We start from the raw sequence: 15,761 nt of genomic DNA on the forward strand, positions 1-15,761 counted from the left end.
GATCTTTTTTCCATATCCGCGCCCACCTTCCTACGAACGGCCTCTACGACCTTTCTCCGACCATGGCTCACATGCTGTCCCAATTTGGCGGAAACCAGCTAACTGAGTTGCCACAGGCTTTCGAAAACACCTCTACCAATGTTGCCGCTGCTCAGATGCGCAATGCCCTCACCAACCTCGCTGAGACCGTCGAGGACCCTAATGACAAGAAGGTAATCACTATACCTGCTCACATGTAACGCTGCAGATAGACAGAGCGACGGACTGACCACCACTGCCACGTTTAGCTGTTCGAGACTGAAATGGACAACTTCTTTGCTCTTTTCCGCCGCTACTTGAACGACAAGGCCAAGGGCAATGCCGTGTATGTTTTTGCCTCTGGGCTGAATCAAGAGGTAACAAGGAGACGGTAAACTGACAAATCCGTGCTAGTGACTGGGATCGCATCGCGCCCCCGGCTCAGGGCCAGGTCGTTGACTACGAGGATCTTGCAAACTCAGAGTCTGTCAATTTTCTTAGCAAGCTCGCTGTCTTGAAACTCAATGGTGGCCTGGGTACCTCTATGGGCTGTGTCGGCCCCAAGTCCGTCATTGAGGTCCGTGACGGCATGTCCTTCCTCGATCTTTCCGTGCGCCAAATCGAGTTCTTGAACCGTACCTACGGTGTCAACGTTCCCTTCATCCTCATGAACTCATTCAACACCAACGATGATACTGCCGCCATCATCAAGAAGTACGAGGGCCACAATGTCGATATTCTCACCTTTAATCAGTCCCGATACCCCCGAATTTACAAGGACTCGCTATTGCCAGTCCCCAAGGAATTCAACTCTCCCATCTCCGAGTGGTACCCTCCCGGCCACGGTGACGTTTTCGAGTCTCTGTACAACTCTGGCATTCTCGAGAAGTTGCTTGAGCGCGGCATCGAGATTGTTTTCCTGTCCAACGTTGATAACCTGGGAGCCGTCGTTGACCTGCGCATTCTCCAGCACATGGTTGAGACCAAGGCCGAGTACATTATGGAGTTGACCAACAAGACCAAGGCTGACGTCAAGGGTGGTACCATTATTGACTACGAGGGTTCCGTCCGCCTGCTCGAAATCGCTCAGGTCCCCAAGGAGCACGTCAACGAGTTCAAGTCCATCAAAAAGTTCAAGTACTTCAACACCAACAACATCTGGCTCAATCTCAAGGCTATTAAACGTGTAGTTGAGAACGATGAGTTGGAGATGGAGATTATCCCCAACGGCAAGACTATCCCTGGAGACAAGAAAGGAGAGTCTGACATTTCCATTCTGCAACTCGAGACGGCTGTTGGTGCCGCCATCCGACACTTCAACAACGCCCACGGCGTCAATGTTCCTCGCAGGCGCTTCTTGCCAGTCAAGACTTGCTCCGACCTGATGCTCGTCAAGTCGGATCTATACACCCTCAAGCACGGCCAGCTACAGATGAGCGCCGCTCGATTCGGTGACGCTCCCCTCATCAAGCTCGGTGGTGACTTCAAGAAGGTTTCTGATTTCCAGAAGCATATTCCCTCCATCCCCAAGGTCCTCGAGCTGGACCACCTCACCATTACAGGCGCTGTCAACCTGGGCCGTGGTGTTACCTTGAAGGGAACCGTCATTATTGTTGCTACCGAAGGCAGCACCATCGACATCCCCCCTGGTTCCATCCTCGAGAATGTTGTTGTTCAGGGTAGCTTGCGCTTGCTTGAGCACTAAGCTAGACGGGCGCATTAGAGGGAACAAAGGAGCAACAACTGGGCGTCTCGCAGAGAATGGCGGGCTGCAATTATGGCGAGCCTAAGCGGCATCGTACTTTTCTATTCCTGTTTCTAGCATGGACTACCAGCCAGTGAGAGGGAAACAACTGGCACAACACAGTACACAATATTTACACATACATTATGCTCATTTCCGGCCACAATAGGGACGTGACTTGACAACGGAAAATTTCTTTTGGATGGGAGTGGGAACCGGGCATTTTAGTCGCAAACGCGTACGCTATACGTAGTGTAATTCAAAATAATGGAGTTTTCTTCTTTTCATGTTCATGACTGTCAGTAACCGGGAGGCCTGGCTTGATTCGTGTTTTTTGTTTGCGGATTCGATGACGCGACTGTGTTGACCGTATGTACAGAACAGTTTGAAGCATTGTGAGGAATGGAGATGTAATGTGTGCGCATAGCCCCCAAAACTCGGTCACAGGTGGGACTGGTCTCTTGGCGAGAGAGACCGTTTCCGACGCGGTTCATCGCCACACACATCACCTACTAGTATTAACACTACGTATGTATGTATGTACATACATGTAAGGAAACAATGGGACAGCGTGTGGTTTGTTCGGTCTCTTTTTGACGGGCGCTCCTGCAGAGTAGTACAATGATCTGGCCAGCGCTGCGGACGTCGTGTCACACGCTCAAGCGAGGTGGCATCTTGTCCCAGGCAGACGGCACGACGAAAGCCGATGGCAGCAAACTGGTACAAGTACGGAGAATTCTGTAATTCACCTTGTTTGCAGAGCCGTGTCTTTTTGCGATGCCGCCAATGGAGAATTGAACTAGAGCAGGCCCAATTGACCGAAATAGTACGGAGTACTAGAACTGTGACGACAAGATGATGCGCCCCTTCCTTCAGCTTTGGATGCTCGGCACTCCCGTGGGGAGGAATAACAAGATGTCTGGTACTCCGTACGTACGGAGTAAAAAGCAGCAAATGAAGCGCCAAAATGGACCCACTTGCCATCAACAGGCCCGCATAACAGGAGGGAGCGACACGCGTGGACGAAATTCTCGACCAATTGCGCTACCAGGCACAGCCCCAGAGAGCTCTTGCATAAGACATGGATGGATTGTTCTCGGCTCAATCCGTAATGAGAGTTCATGTGGCGCCGTCCTTTGTTGATATCAGCTGGCAAGATGGTTAGTCCTGCGAAAGGGGCGGCGCAGCAAGACGGGGAAAGGAGGCAACGCGGCTCGAGCCCAGCCCCGACATGGAGACTCTTCAAGTCTGCAGGTGCAATGTTGCGCATGTTCTGCAAAAGCCGGTCCACATTTTGCAGGTACATGGCGCCTGGTGCACGGAGTGTCACTTACCAAAACTGGGAGCCAGTGCTCGACAAAGCACAGATGAAACACTGAGGCGTCAACGTCCGTCCACCCAGAAACACTTGAAGACTAGAGATGGACGCCTAATTCGGCATGGCGTGCTGCGTGGTTGAGTTGACAACTTTTAATGCGCCGTAAGAGTTAGTGCTGACCCTAATTTTGGGCCCTCAAATATGGCCGCCGCCATGTTTTGTGATGCAAATTTTGGTGAGTGACCGAGGTGCCGCAATGGCTGGCCCCCCTGATGCGTTCGAGCAAACTCCAACCAACAGGCCTACAAGGGAGTAATCGGTGCGTACGGAGTACCTAAACCACTTGAAGGCTGTATATAAGGAGTTCTCCGTACTAGTTCCTCTGTATCATCCTTCGCTGCCTTGAAATTGTCCTCCTCTCCGTCGAGTCTATTATGTACAAAGATGGCGCGACTCGTCCGGCGAGGAATCGCACTGCAGGTGGAACCACCTTCAGGCTGGTCAGTATCGGACGAATAATGAATCATGCTGGTCTAGCGAATGTGACACTGCGCCGTAATACTGCACTCGCTCATGTATGTATACACACATGGAGGAGTAGTAGCTGCATGGTTCGCTGCACCTGGCATGAGACATGAGAGGTTAAACGCTGACAGAGCTTGACCTGCTCGTCGCAACTTGCTGGCTTGTGTGCTTCCGCCCATGTTGTGAACGACCATTACGTGTTGTCTTTCCCTATTATACCCGTACACAGGTAGTAAGAGAAGAGATTGGAGCGCATTGCCTCACCGTAGTTGCTAACCATGTCCAAGGCACAGCGACTGGATTTCTAGGCTTTTTAAATGGAGGTGTGGAAACGAAAATTAGCTTAGGCCACAGGGGCCCTTGGTCGAGCTCCGTTTATCCCGTCAACAATTAGGACATTGCCCACCAAACGACCAAGCGCCGCCCATCGGCTTTGCATCCTAAGGAGAAGGTTCCGAGCTAGGCCAAGAGGCTTGTCAGCTGTGAGTGGTTCCTGGACCTGGAATGTGATGAGTTGAAGACCACAGACCACCACATGACGGGGGCATGGCAGCCCACTTGAGCATGGGGTGAATGAAATTTGCCGTCTTGTCCATGATGCATGGGGACGTCGGCTCAAGTCCTGCTTGGTTGAGCTGTGAAATCTATTTGAATCCGGGGTGCGCCTCATCGTCTTAACAGAATTCTGTCCCCCCTTTACTCTCTTCGATCGTATATTTTGTAATACTGCTTCGTCAGCTTGTACCATCGTTTGGCCACGTCCACTCTGAGCACTCACTCGTTTATCTGTAAGTCTTGACATCGGTCCTTTCCCTCGTTTGACGTTACCTTCTTTTTTTGCCCGTCACCGATGAACCATCGTCTAAACACGAAATACCCGCACACCACCGGCTCTTTCTGCTGAACCATCGGCCATTATTTGCAAGTGCTATTTTGGGGTGGTGTCCTGTGGCGTCCGATATTCCAACCATCGTCGTTTACTGGATGTTCAGTCGGATCGGAGCCAGAACCGTCGACACTCGTTCTTTCTGAGCCCAGCAGAGTTTTAAACTCGTGTCTTCAGCTTAGCCTACATTGGTCTCGCACGGTTTTAGAACCACACCCTAGCTTGGGTAAAGGCAGCTGCGTAGTTGCTCTTGCCACTTGGTCTAGGCGAGCTAGCCGGCAGCTCCAAGTGCTCGTATTTCTGCGGCCAATCGACCTTAGGCAACATTTAAAGCTGGCTTGCGTTTGACTCGTCTGCTACGAATAAATCAAGACAGGGGCCGATGACATTGATGCAAAGATATTCTTGCTGACTAGCGTTTTGTTTGACAGTTTGCACACTTCACAATCATTCGCAGATTACCGTTTTCCAAAATGAAGTACGCTCTCGTTATTTCAGCTTTGGCGGCTCTGGCCACCGCCGCCGAAAAGCCCAAGTTCCTCAACAGCAACTTCCAGATTATCGAGGGCCAGTCATTCGATCTCAAATTCGACGGCTGTGAAGGCGGCTGCACCATCACTCTTCAGGACGGTCCCAATACCAACCTTAAGGACTACAAGGTTATTTCCAGTAAGTTTGCATCCATGCCCGAGCAGATGTGTTTGAACTTGTATGCTAACATCCTCGTAGCTAGCGCGACTGGCGGTTCTCTCGCCTGGGTCCCCGAGGGCGTTGTTTCTGGCACCTATGCCTTCAAGATCACCAACAACGCCAACAAGGAGTACAACTATTCTCAACAGTTCTCCTTCCTCGGTACTGGAGCTACAGCTACCGTCACGCCTTCTGCCGCCAGCACGACTGGCTCCTCGACCGACTCCGCTACCGCTACTGCTTCCTCTACCGAGGCATCTTCCACTGTCAGCATCACTGCGAGCAGCACGGAGAGCTCTACTGAGAGCAGAACCGCGAGCACCACCACCATTTCTACCGTCACCAGCTCTGCCACCGCGGCCAGCGGCTCTTCCACCACTTCGGCCCCTTCTTCCGCAACTTGTGAGCAAAACACTCCTAATCTAAAATCAGACGACGAATTATCCACTAACCACCTTCTACGCAGCCCATTCATCTACTTCCACCAGATCTACCACCGCCGCCACCACCACTGTTCCCAATGCTGGTGTCCGCGCCACTCCCATGGCTTTCGTTGCAGGCGCCGTTGCAGCTCTCGCTTATCTCGGTTAACCTCGCTCACGAATAAACGAGATGGGCATTTGTTTTTAAACTGATGGGTTATGTAATTGGACGCGGCAAGCTTTTTTAGTAGTTGATAATTCCCAGTCAGCGTAATTGCGTTGTAACTCACTTGAGAGCGAGAGGGAGCATCGAGCATGAATTGTCAATGTCTGTTTTTCGTTGTACGCTCAACTGCTGCCATTGCACTGCTATGATTGCCTCACTACATGTATCTCTTAGTTCTATGCATATTGCCAGTAATGGTATAATACAAATCTGTAAAAACTGGGGCCAATTTTTGTCCCTTGCCGATCTTTCATACGGTGAAGAATAGTGTTTGTTCACTGCATCAGATATCAGTTATCTGCCCACTTTTCTCCCTCCGATCAGATGAGTCCCTTTTCCAGGGTCTCTTCCCATCGGAAAGTTTAATCTTGGTTGATTGCCCGTGCCACGTAGAGCATGACTGGCTTGATCAATGGCAAAATAGGAGGGGAAAAAAAAGACTGTGGAGTAGCGTGTCTAATACTATCTAACGGCGCGTACTCCCCTATTCTTTTTGCATGTCGTCAACTGGCTGACGTTTCACTCCACATTATGACATCTGCATGAACATGGTACCCTGGTGTATGCTACACGATCCCTTGGGGTAAAACGTGCAACTTTACATGGTTGCGTGTTGGGCGGTGATGCATCCTCCCGTGATTGGTGTGACGTATTCATGAAGCACATCATGCCTGACGTGGAGTTGCCACGCCGCAAAGGGACGGCTGACAATGACGAAAAGGAGGAATATGAATTACACTAAACAGTACTATGGCCAAACGTAATCGTTGTAATCCAAATTGAAACAAAGTATCGCAAACATGTCTTGGTACAGGCATTAAATGAAGCTCGAATGCGACGTCCCTTTTCCCTGCCTAGAATATATCCCTCACTGCTCTTCCTTTCCACACCCCAAGCATTGTGTTATCCCAGGATCTTGGACGTCTTGCAAGTTTGCACCGGGTATATCTAACTATAAAGGAAAAGGACAAAGAAGAGAAGAAGAAGAAGAAAAGTAAAGCACACGTGAAGCCACGATCCGATAGGCCCAGACCAAACCAAAGCCACTTCAGGAAAGAGATGATATTGATTGTCAAACATGGGTTGCCCAGGAAAGAAAGACAAAAGAAAAAGAAAAAGAAAAAGAGACAACGGTTGAACCTGCTACTAAACAAACATGTGGTATCGTTGAGTATTCGTTACATCGTAAAACATGGTGAACATTGTCATCAAGTTTAGAATGTTCTTGGGTAGTTGTATGTTGGCTCTAGCCCAGTGTCCCCTTCCATTGCCCATGCTCCAACGGCAAAGACATCGAACTCATAAGAGTCGACGCTTATCGGGGCCCACGGGTCAAGATGTTGTTCATTCTCAGCCTGATGAGACTCTCGCGTAGCGACGGAGGCATTTGTCTTGGCACTACCTCGGCGGTATTTTGGCCGTCGGCGGAGGCATCGGCGACGGCCATCATTATCACCGGCGGCACAAATGCTGGCAGAAGTGCTGTTTGAATTATCGAAGAGTTGAACGTTGGTTGCCGTCAGTTCCTGCGCAGGTCCGTAGCTGTGCAGGTCGTCACTGCAGTTGGATTGTGGGGCACCGTCTGTCTGGACCATGACCCAGTCTGTGCTGTCGTCACAGCAAGATGGAGACGACGAAGACGGATATGTATTCACATACGGAAAGGAGTTGGCATCATCGACGTTGTAGCCATCTTCTTCCCGCTTGCAATCGGCTCCTTTGCCTTGGGGAGATTTGGTGACATGGCAGGCCGTTGATGGTCGAGGCGGCCGGTGAGCTAGGTTGGCACGGCGAGAGCGTTGGAACGGCATTCTCACAAGTCAGGTGAGTTGTTCGCAGAGCGATTTTGCAGCTTCGGCCGAAGTAGAATGCGTGCTTCAATTTGCAATAAAAGCCGAAGAGAATGCACCCGACGTTTTCGTTTGGATCGTGTCGGTTGGGGACTAGTGTAAGTTGCTTGCTGTTATTTGAGGAAGGTCGGCAGCAACAAGAAAAAGACAAAGCGGAGGGAGTGTTGGAATTTCCAAGGACTCCAGATGCGAGTAACCTCTTAAATTTAATATTCCAAGTGCTTGGTTATGGAAGAAGATGGACTGTGAAGGACAGAATGCTCCTAAACGAATGATTTGGGGGAAGGAAGTAGGCGGGCGCTCTGTGACTTTATAGCTGGGAAGGGCCAACCACGGAAAGCGACTTGCAGTCCCAGGACGTGCACATACATACCAGTTGACATGTATATGCTCATGCAGGGCAAGACGAGCAAGCAGCAGGCCGCGAGTAGCTTGAGACACCAGACTTCACCATGGAAAAGCACTGGCAGGTAAGTCACTGCGAGTCGCTACGAGTCGGGCACCGGGGGATGGATCGCCAAGTGTTGATTAGGCTGGCTGACGCAAAAGCGATAGTCTGCACGAACGTCGACGCAGGAGCCAACAAGGGGCCAACATGGAGCCCGTGGCCATCGGCCTGCATCGGCCAGAGCTTGGGCCAAAATTATGGACGGCGGCAATGGGAAACTCGAAAGCGCATGTCACGCGGGCGGCTTGATCGCTGGCACCAAACGTTGGGCCAACGAGCATCAACAGCAGTGGGAAGTGTCAACAAGCACTGCGGGTAGGGGTTGTGCGAGTGTTGCCAATACCCCGGTGAGGTCATGTCAAGTCGTCCAGTATCCATGTCCCGGCGGTTTCGCCTCACTTTGCTCCCCGGCCGGCGGACCTTGGCTCTGTTCCCTTCGTTCCCTGTCGACCGCTGACCCACGTTACGATCTCCATCCGTGTCGACATCATTACAATGTTTCCGGCTAAGGGAATCAATCGTCCTAGCATTTACGGGAAGAAGAGACTTGAATCTCTGACACCATCGAAGGTCCCAGGAAAGTATGGGACTTCTAGAGTACTAAGGCTTGACTGTGATCAGAGCCGATCCGACGGCGGCCTGTAGTGCAAGATAGATGTCCTGTCGTGGCTGTGCTTAAAGAGAACCCCTAGGTAACTCTTAGACACCACCATTCGTGATGAACTGACTTGTTTGTAAAACAGGAAGCGTTCACGTCGGGTAAGATGTCCGATCCGAACCTTTTGGCATGCTATTATTGACCAGGTAGGGGGGAGCTTCTCCGATGGCCGGCTACGAAACTTGGATCAACAAAATATCGGCGCCCCATTCAGACGCCACAGAAATTCTCGAATGGCTGCATCTCTTTATCCTGAGTTGTCCAAGTAAGTGGCTTGCCAGCAGGCCAGTCTTGGTAATTTACGTGATGGTTGAAGTAATGCCATCGTCCCGATAGGAGAGCTCCGACAAGATCGCTGGGGTCCGGCAAGGCGCATTAGGCACGTCCCCTCGCAGCTGAACGGTTGCCAATAATAAGAGAGCTATGGCCCGGTTCTTCTGGAACTCGTCTGCTCCATACTTGGAGAAGACATCATCAGTCAACCCTGTCACACCACTAGTGAGGCTTTACAAGGTGCCGACAACGCAAGTCCCCTTCCCTTGGAATCGGCTAGGCTGCATTCACCGAACAGAGAAAACAACGCAAAGACCCCAGTTTCCAACCCGAAGCCAAGCTCCCGCACACTTAGCCGGACGGCAAACGAATCAAGCCTAGTTTAACCTAGTTGGGTCGTGGCTCGGCTCGGAGTGATTATTCTTGAATGCACGTCATGGGCTCCAGGCAGGCCATGCCCCCAGCACCTCCAGGTGTATGTTTCGCGATGGGCAGTCGATTGGATGCAGAAGTGTCGTATGCCCCTTTCCCTAGAGCGTACCGGGTATAAGGAGAATGTGTCCAACCGCCGCTGCAGTACCGAATGTGAGTACTACTTTTAGTTGCATCATTACATGGGTACAAAGTACGATGTGGCTAATTATACATACGCCTGCATGCAGCGCTCACGGGAGGGTGTCGGTGTCCTAAACCAGAGAGCTCAAGAAAGAAAAAAACAAGAACAAAGCAACCACATCAAGAGGGAAAACCCGCGCTGTTGCCAAGTAAGTGTGAACTAATTTTTCAGGCACATGCAATTGATGATAATAATAGCTCAGCACTTTTATCCAACCGTCCTTGGATGGTTCCTGAGGGGCCAAAACAGCCTTGGAAAATCCTTGGAAATCTTGACCCCCTTTCCAAAGAGCAACCAGTCAGCCGCCACCTTGCATAGCGAGTTTGACAAAGAAGCCATCACTTGACAAGAGCGCCAAGAGAAGAGAGAAAAGATGGCTAGAGCCTCGTTATGCAATTGGTAGCTTGTCTGGCAGGAGTGCAGTAATATGCACACACAAAACCACACGACGGGGTTCATGTTCCTGCTGAGGGGCCGTGCTACCACCTGTCTGGCTCTGCACACTAGGAAACCAGGTTGATGAAGACGGGACTGGATTGTTGTGATGCTGCGCAGCCGATACAATGCCTTGAAGAGATGAAGCCTTGCTCTGAGTCTCTGAGGATCGCAGCCCCACATTGGCGTTTATCGTTTTAGTTCCAGCGACCCCCCGAGTCTACGGGGCATTGGCCACTAGAAAGCCACCAACACCCTCCACAAAGCCTGGTCTGCTGCGCCCAGTTTCTACTGCGCCCACTTCTTCTGCCGCTTCTCGAAGCCTACCACATCGGGTTCAGCTGATCAACCATGAGTGAACTTTGCATATCTTTGATGCAAGGCTCGTTATGGGGGCCACGATTCTCACTATCCATGCCCCTTGATGTCACAGCATTGGATAGTGCGTCTTCATCATGACCTGGCCGAGGAAAGGATAACACGGCACGGCTGTTGGGATCCTGGGTCCCCGGTCGACTCGTCTGTCAGACCGCTTTGGAATTGCATCAGCATGGTAAAATCGCTCATGTCTTGCCCATTTCGTGATACATCGCGGGGGATGCTTCCCACACATGGCGGCACGAGAACGGACTGTGATCATCCTCCAGCTCCAGAATTGCTGGGGCCATCGCTTATCCATACAGTCATGTTGGCAGCTGATTCTGTTCATGGTGGCCGTCAATGAAAACAGGTTCGGCGCGTCCGAAGCGGAGTAAAACAAACAGCTTCTCCCAGCTTCCCACACACGTACAGGAAGCCCTCAAATGCAAGTTCAATGCGCAAGGCGGCCAATGTAGTGATGCTGCTATTGTATCTGCGGGTAGTCATGTCATTTGTACTGTATCGATGATGGGTATGATGCAAGATCATGGCCACGCAAGCTAGTTTCTGTCGGGTTCACCGAGAATGAAACCATGCCAAATATGGTATTGAACAGCCCCGAGAATTAACGACGTTCAATAAGTGGTGGCTGACCAAATACGGCTTGAGTTGGAAGCCTCGACCGGCTTTGGATCTGTCCCAACTGAGCAAGAAATGTTTTGTCACGCTACATAACAGGATAAACCGAGGGAACATTGCCAAATGCAAAGGACTGTGAGTTATAATCAAGGAGATGGCTAGTAAGTTACGTAGCCAGACAATGGCCCGCCGCTTCCTAAGCTTGCAGCCGTCCACGTTCCACGGCTTTCTGCCTTCTCTCTCCTCCCTCCCTTCTCTGCTTTTCAGTAGGCATGGCATCTTGTATCGGCTATTCTTCCCGTATTAAATAACTGCCTTCATTGAATGAGTGTGCTTTGATGAAAGACCGTTTGTCAGCCCTCCAAAACTGCTAACAAGCAGGGGCCTGAAAGTTACCACAACTCTTAGTCCCCGAGACAGCTCCAAATAGTAGGACTGGAAGCAGCAAGCCGAGAAAGACTTAATCGGGTATCCAACCAAACATCAGCAAGTATCAGTCAACAAGTCATGGCTCATGATCCTCGTTACCTCACATTGGCCTTGAGTACCCGTTGGGTCCTGGTGTTGGCGGGGGCATATTTGCAAAGTCCAAGTTTTCAGAGTGCCAGGTCCAAAGAGGAGCCAATTCTCCCATTTGGGCAGTTGTCAAATTTTCAATGTCAAATTCTGGACCCGGGTCAACAATTTGTTGTTGGTAAATGCCACTGCCCAACCCCGTAGGATTATTTATTGTGGTGAAAGAGGGCCTTGTATGCTCGTCCATAGGAGGAGGGGGTAGACTCTCAGAGCCGCTTGGCCACCTCTGTGACGCTTGTGGTTCATCCGCAAAATGGGAGGATATCGGCATTCCTGGGTCATTGAATGAAATATAGCCGACGTTCTGCGGCATCTCTTGATTCTCATACTCGGAAGTACCGTTGTTACTGTAGTTGACGTGCTGAGTTGCCATTGTCTGGTGCGCCAATTGGGCGGGTATGGGCGCTACCATGGAGTTTGGCATGGGAGCCGTTGGTAGGGGGGCGGCAGCTACGACTTCGGCAAGAGGCCTCTCAACCCGATTTGTGGCAGCTACCGCAGCCGGAGGAGGCACAACGGGTGTAGACACTTGGAGAACTGAAGACCTTTCGTGCTGGATAGGGTCAGATGGTGGCGGTGATCTGATATTAACCCTCGCGCGCTTTACTTGACGTTCCAAGTCTCTGCGAGGAACGGATTCGGGTAGTCTTCTCACAAGTCTTTCAAGGATGTCGTAGGAGGTTTTGGATGTTTTTGAGATCGCATTCAGTTTCTTAAGCATGTCGACGGCGTCGCCAATTGATGCCAAGACATCGGCACGATTGGATATAGTATATTCTGTGTCTTTGAGAATTGCGGTGCACAGGATGGCAGCAGTATCGAAAATCGAGAAGATGATGAAATGCAAGCGACCGTCACGATTGTAGATCTTATCAACCCATCGGCGTAAAGTCTTCATCAGTTTGAGACTATACCAAACGCCAACGGATCGGATGTTGAGTTCGTCGGGGTCAGAATTCCAGGTGTACTGTTTTACCATATAGTGCCTGATTGGGTTTAAAATTAAGAGACATGCCATGGTGTAGACATAAAACCTGTGTGAAAATAACCAGGCACATTTATCATCTTTGCTTGTGTCAGGATTCTCAAACGCGTATTCAGGTGGGAAATCGTCCACCCATTTCTCAATGATGGCTTTGTACTCTTGAACTTCGCACGGGGAGATTATGTTCTTGGGGGCGCTAAACCGCGACGCTAATTGGCGAGTCAAACCAGACTGCATCTTCATATGTTGCAGGGGAGACACAATGTGGCCCTCCAGTGTTAATTCGGGAAGTTCGGCATCGCAGTCGGCTCGATGTATGATCTTGGGCCTAGATAGGCCAGAAGATATCTGCCTGGCATTGAATAGTCAATACGAGGCAGAAAGAGAAGACAAACAAGCACAAGCTGCAAAACAGAGGTGAGCTTACCAGTCCCAAGTATCCAAAATGCACCATAACCTTCTGCGCATTTCGAGGTCAAATTCACTGACGGTACCGCGTGCGGGCTCCTTATGATAGCCCAACTCATTGGCCTCCAAAATGGCAGCACTTAAAACGTGCCATGCCTCGAGGAACTTGGCTTCTGCTTTATACCAGTAACAAGAATGCAAGAGCCTCTGGACATTGAGGTAGTGATAGTGCCCAACGGGGATGACACTGGCAAGTTCTCTCATGGCTGCATGGAGCTGATCAGACACCACGTCCATGGTGTCTCCCAGTTCCCTCTCCAGTGCCTTTTCGGTGGCATTTTCCACATGCTGTAGAGCACACGCGCAGATGATAGCCAGTAGACATGTGTATTGGAGCGACAGCGGCCGGCTTTGCGAGCGCCTATCCCACCAGATGTGGTAGTCCTGCAAGAAGACGGGTGGGTATATGATATAGTAGTGATAGTTGATGTCGCCGAGGAAATGTTGCATAAGAATGTCTGTATAAAGGAATCGTCAGATTAGATAATCAACTCATTCATAGCAGATGATAATTCGGAGAAGTAATTGTCAGCAAGGTAGTTGGAAGAGGAAGGACTTGCCCATGGATTGTCGCTGGGGAAGGAGCTGCAAAACCCGGCGCATCTGGGGGGACGAGTCGGCAGCGACAAAATCTTGCTTGGGAGCTGGCTTCTCGGACTGTGCAGCATCATAATTCACCTCATTAGATCGACTGACATCAAATAGCGTGCACAACTTGCCGTATCTGCTGGGGCGTGGGATGGGAAGCAGCTGGCGACCGGATCAAAAGCAACCATTTATGCGCAACATACCACTCCATGATCAATTCCCAATGTGGCGTACAGACGGGTCGCCAATGCGTCAAATCCGGTGCCATCTTCATCGTCGGCTTCGGCAGTGCCCCGATTAGAATAATCGTCGTGCGTCCGCTTCAGCTTCTCCGTCAGGTCGTGGGCTGGTGTGTCCAACATGGGGTTGGAGTAGTTATAACGACACTCATCGGCTATCTTGCGTCGCTGGCACCGATCGCATGGCCACTCACGATTGCACTGAAAGAAAAGGGCATTAGTTGGATTTGCTATTTGTGGCTCACCAGCATACATTGGGTACAATTCAGGTGAAGCAGCGCGCTCATTCTTCCATGACGTCTGCTTCTACCATCACTGTGCAGCATGTCCATCATTCTCCGCTGCGGAGCATGGCTGGCTGTCAATTGGGGGAAGCGGGAGAGAAACGACGGTGTATATGGATGATTGTGTGGTTTTGAATTTTCAGGAGCTGGCATTCGCGGTTCGATATGCACTCACCTTTTGCTTTCGTCGCTGACACTCGGTGCAAGCAGAGCGGTTGTACCCGGTCTCGCGATTGGAATCGTCTACCGGGACACTTGTAGATGCGGCAGCGGCCATGGTTCTGACCTCACATGCCCTTTGGATGAGACTTGGAGAGGATGTTACGATACGACGAGAGCACGGCGGCAATATGGTGCTTTGAATCGAAACAAAGTCAAGTTTAACACCAGAGTGTGGAGTAGGATGCTTGCTCCCTCACTCACGCGGCCGGATCGGCCGTTATAACCTCCCACTTCCTAGTTCATTTGCGTTTATTCTAGGTCAGTCCGTTCTTAGTTTGTACGGCCGGTGAATGATACCCCGTACGCGCATCATGGACCCGGACAGTGCATTTCCTACCTGTCTCCATGTTTCTTGTCGGTCCTGTCTTGGTCTCGTCGGGCCAGCTCTGGAGCTTCAGAGCAGCCCACCACCAACTTCCGAGGATTCCAGCTGTCAGCCAGCAACTGGGACTCCGGACCTTGCTAGTGGCGCCCAATCATGATGCTGTGCAGCCATCCTCAGAGCTAGTCAGAGCTAGGACCCGAGTCGATTGTGGGTGGACTGACTCCCTTGTCGAACCGTCCTTGTCCAAATCTCGGAGTATGGAGTTGAACTCGACATGCCAACATGCCAGTTATTGGGACTGGTGCATCGTCCAGCAAGCATACATACATGTATGCATGCGCAGGCGCTGTCGTTATGGTTGCTTGCGTCTCTGCGGGGAAGTTGCATCTTTTACGACGAGTTCACCTCAGGATAGCCTCATATTTGCATTGCCTGTCCTCGGAACCGAGCACGGAACGCAGAGCACCCTGACCACCGGTCAATCGTCTTTGGGGCTGACAAGTTTTTGCTTTTGCAGCCAGTCCACCATGCAGTGTGCGGCGTGAAGGCGCAACTGTTTCGATGCCCTCCGTTCAGTTCAGACCTGCTGACTATTTCATGACTGTACAATATTGTTCTCCGTACTCCGTCGACAGCCTAGCTGATGCGAGGAAGCTGAACTTTTCAACCCTGGCTCTGGTCGCACATCCGGTGCCGCACCCGCGCCCCGATCATGGGAACTTCTGGCCCCCACCGTCCATCCGAATGTTACCAGCTCATCTAGAACTGCATATTCCTTTGGAGAAACCCGTCTTACCAGATACAGTTGGAAGGGTGTCCTCCGTCCAAAGTACATACGCCACCATGCATGACCGTTTGTTGTTCTCTCATCCTCCCCCCCCCTTCACAGGATTCGATTCGGGACTTGCAGCGAACCTTGTCAGCCCGTCTCCAGACCAGATGTTCGGGTCGCTCATGCCAGATCTT

General features: G+C 51.0%; 4 protein-coding genes across 4 annotated transcripts; 2 read left to right on the top strand and 2 right to left on the bottom strand.

The window, feature by feature from the left end:
* Window positions 1-62: 62 nt before the first annotated feature.
* On the top strand, window positions 63-1,723 carry G6M90_00g101420 (uncharacterized protein; the record flags this gene model as incomplete). The annotated part of the gene is made up of 3 exons (XM_014690719.2): window positions 63-212; window positions 288-364; window positions 433-1,723. The coding sequence occupies 3 exons, from the start codon at window positions 63-65 to the stop codon at window positions 1,721-1,723; spliced, it is 1,518 nt and encodes a 505-aa protein (XP_014546205.2).
* A 3,241-nt stretch (window positions 1,724-4,964) lies between these two features.
* On the top strand, window positions 4,965-5,772 carry G6M90_00g101430 (uncharacterized protein; the record flags this gene model as incomplete). Its single annotated transcript, XM_014690718.1, has 3 exons — window positions 4,965-5,160; window positions 5,221-5,583; window positions 5,648-5,772. 3 exons carry the CDS (start codon window positions 4,965-4,967, stop codon window positions 5,770-5,772), a joined length of 684 nt encoding a protein of 227 aa, XP_014546204.1.
* Window positions 5,773-7,043: 1,271 nt separating this feature from the next.
* On the bottom strand, window positions 7,044-7,640 carry G6M90_00g101440 (uncharacterized protein; the record flags this gene model as incomplete). Its single annotated transcript, XM_014690717.1, has 1 exon — window positions 7,044-7,640. The coding sequence occupies one exon, from the start codon at window positions 7,638-7,640 to the stop codon at window positions 7,044-7,046; it is 597 nt and encodes a 198-aa protein (XP_014546203.1).
* Window positions 7,641-11,637: 3,997 nt separating this feature from the next.
* G6M90_00g101450 (uncharacterized protein) lies at window positions 11,638-14,525 on the bottom strand (the record flags this gene model as incomplete). The annotated part of the gene is made up of 5 exons (XM_014690716.2): window positions 11,638-13,021; window positions 13,097-13,595; window positions 13,698-13,887; window positions 13,929-14,165; window positions 14,424-14,525. The coding sequence occupies 5 exons, from the start codon at window positions 14,523-14,525 to the stop codon at window positions 11,638-11,640; spliced, it is 2,412 nt and encodes an 803-aa protein (XP_014546202.2).
* Between the last annotated feature and the right edge of the window lie 1,236 nt (window positions 14,526-15,761).

Source organism: Metarhizium brunneum, chromosome 6 (genome assembly GCF_013426205.1).
Source record: "Metarhizium brunneum chromosome 6, complete sequence".
In the NCBI taxonomy this organism is placed as follows: Eukaryota; Fungi; Ascomycota; class Sordariomycetes; order Hypocreales; family Clavicipitaceae; genus Metarhizium; species Metarhizium brunneum.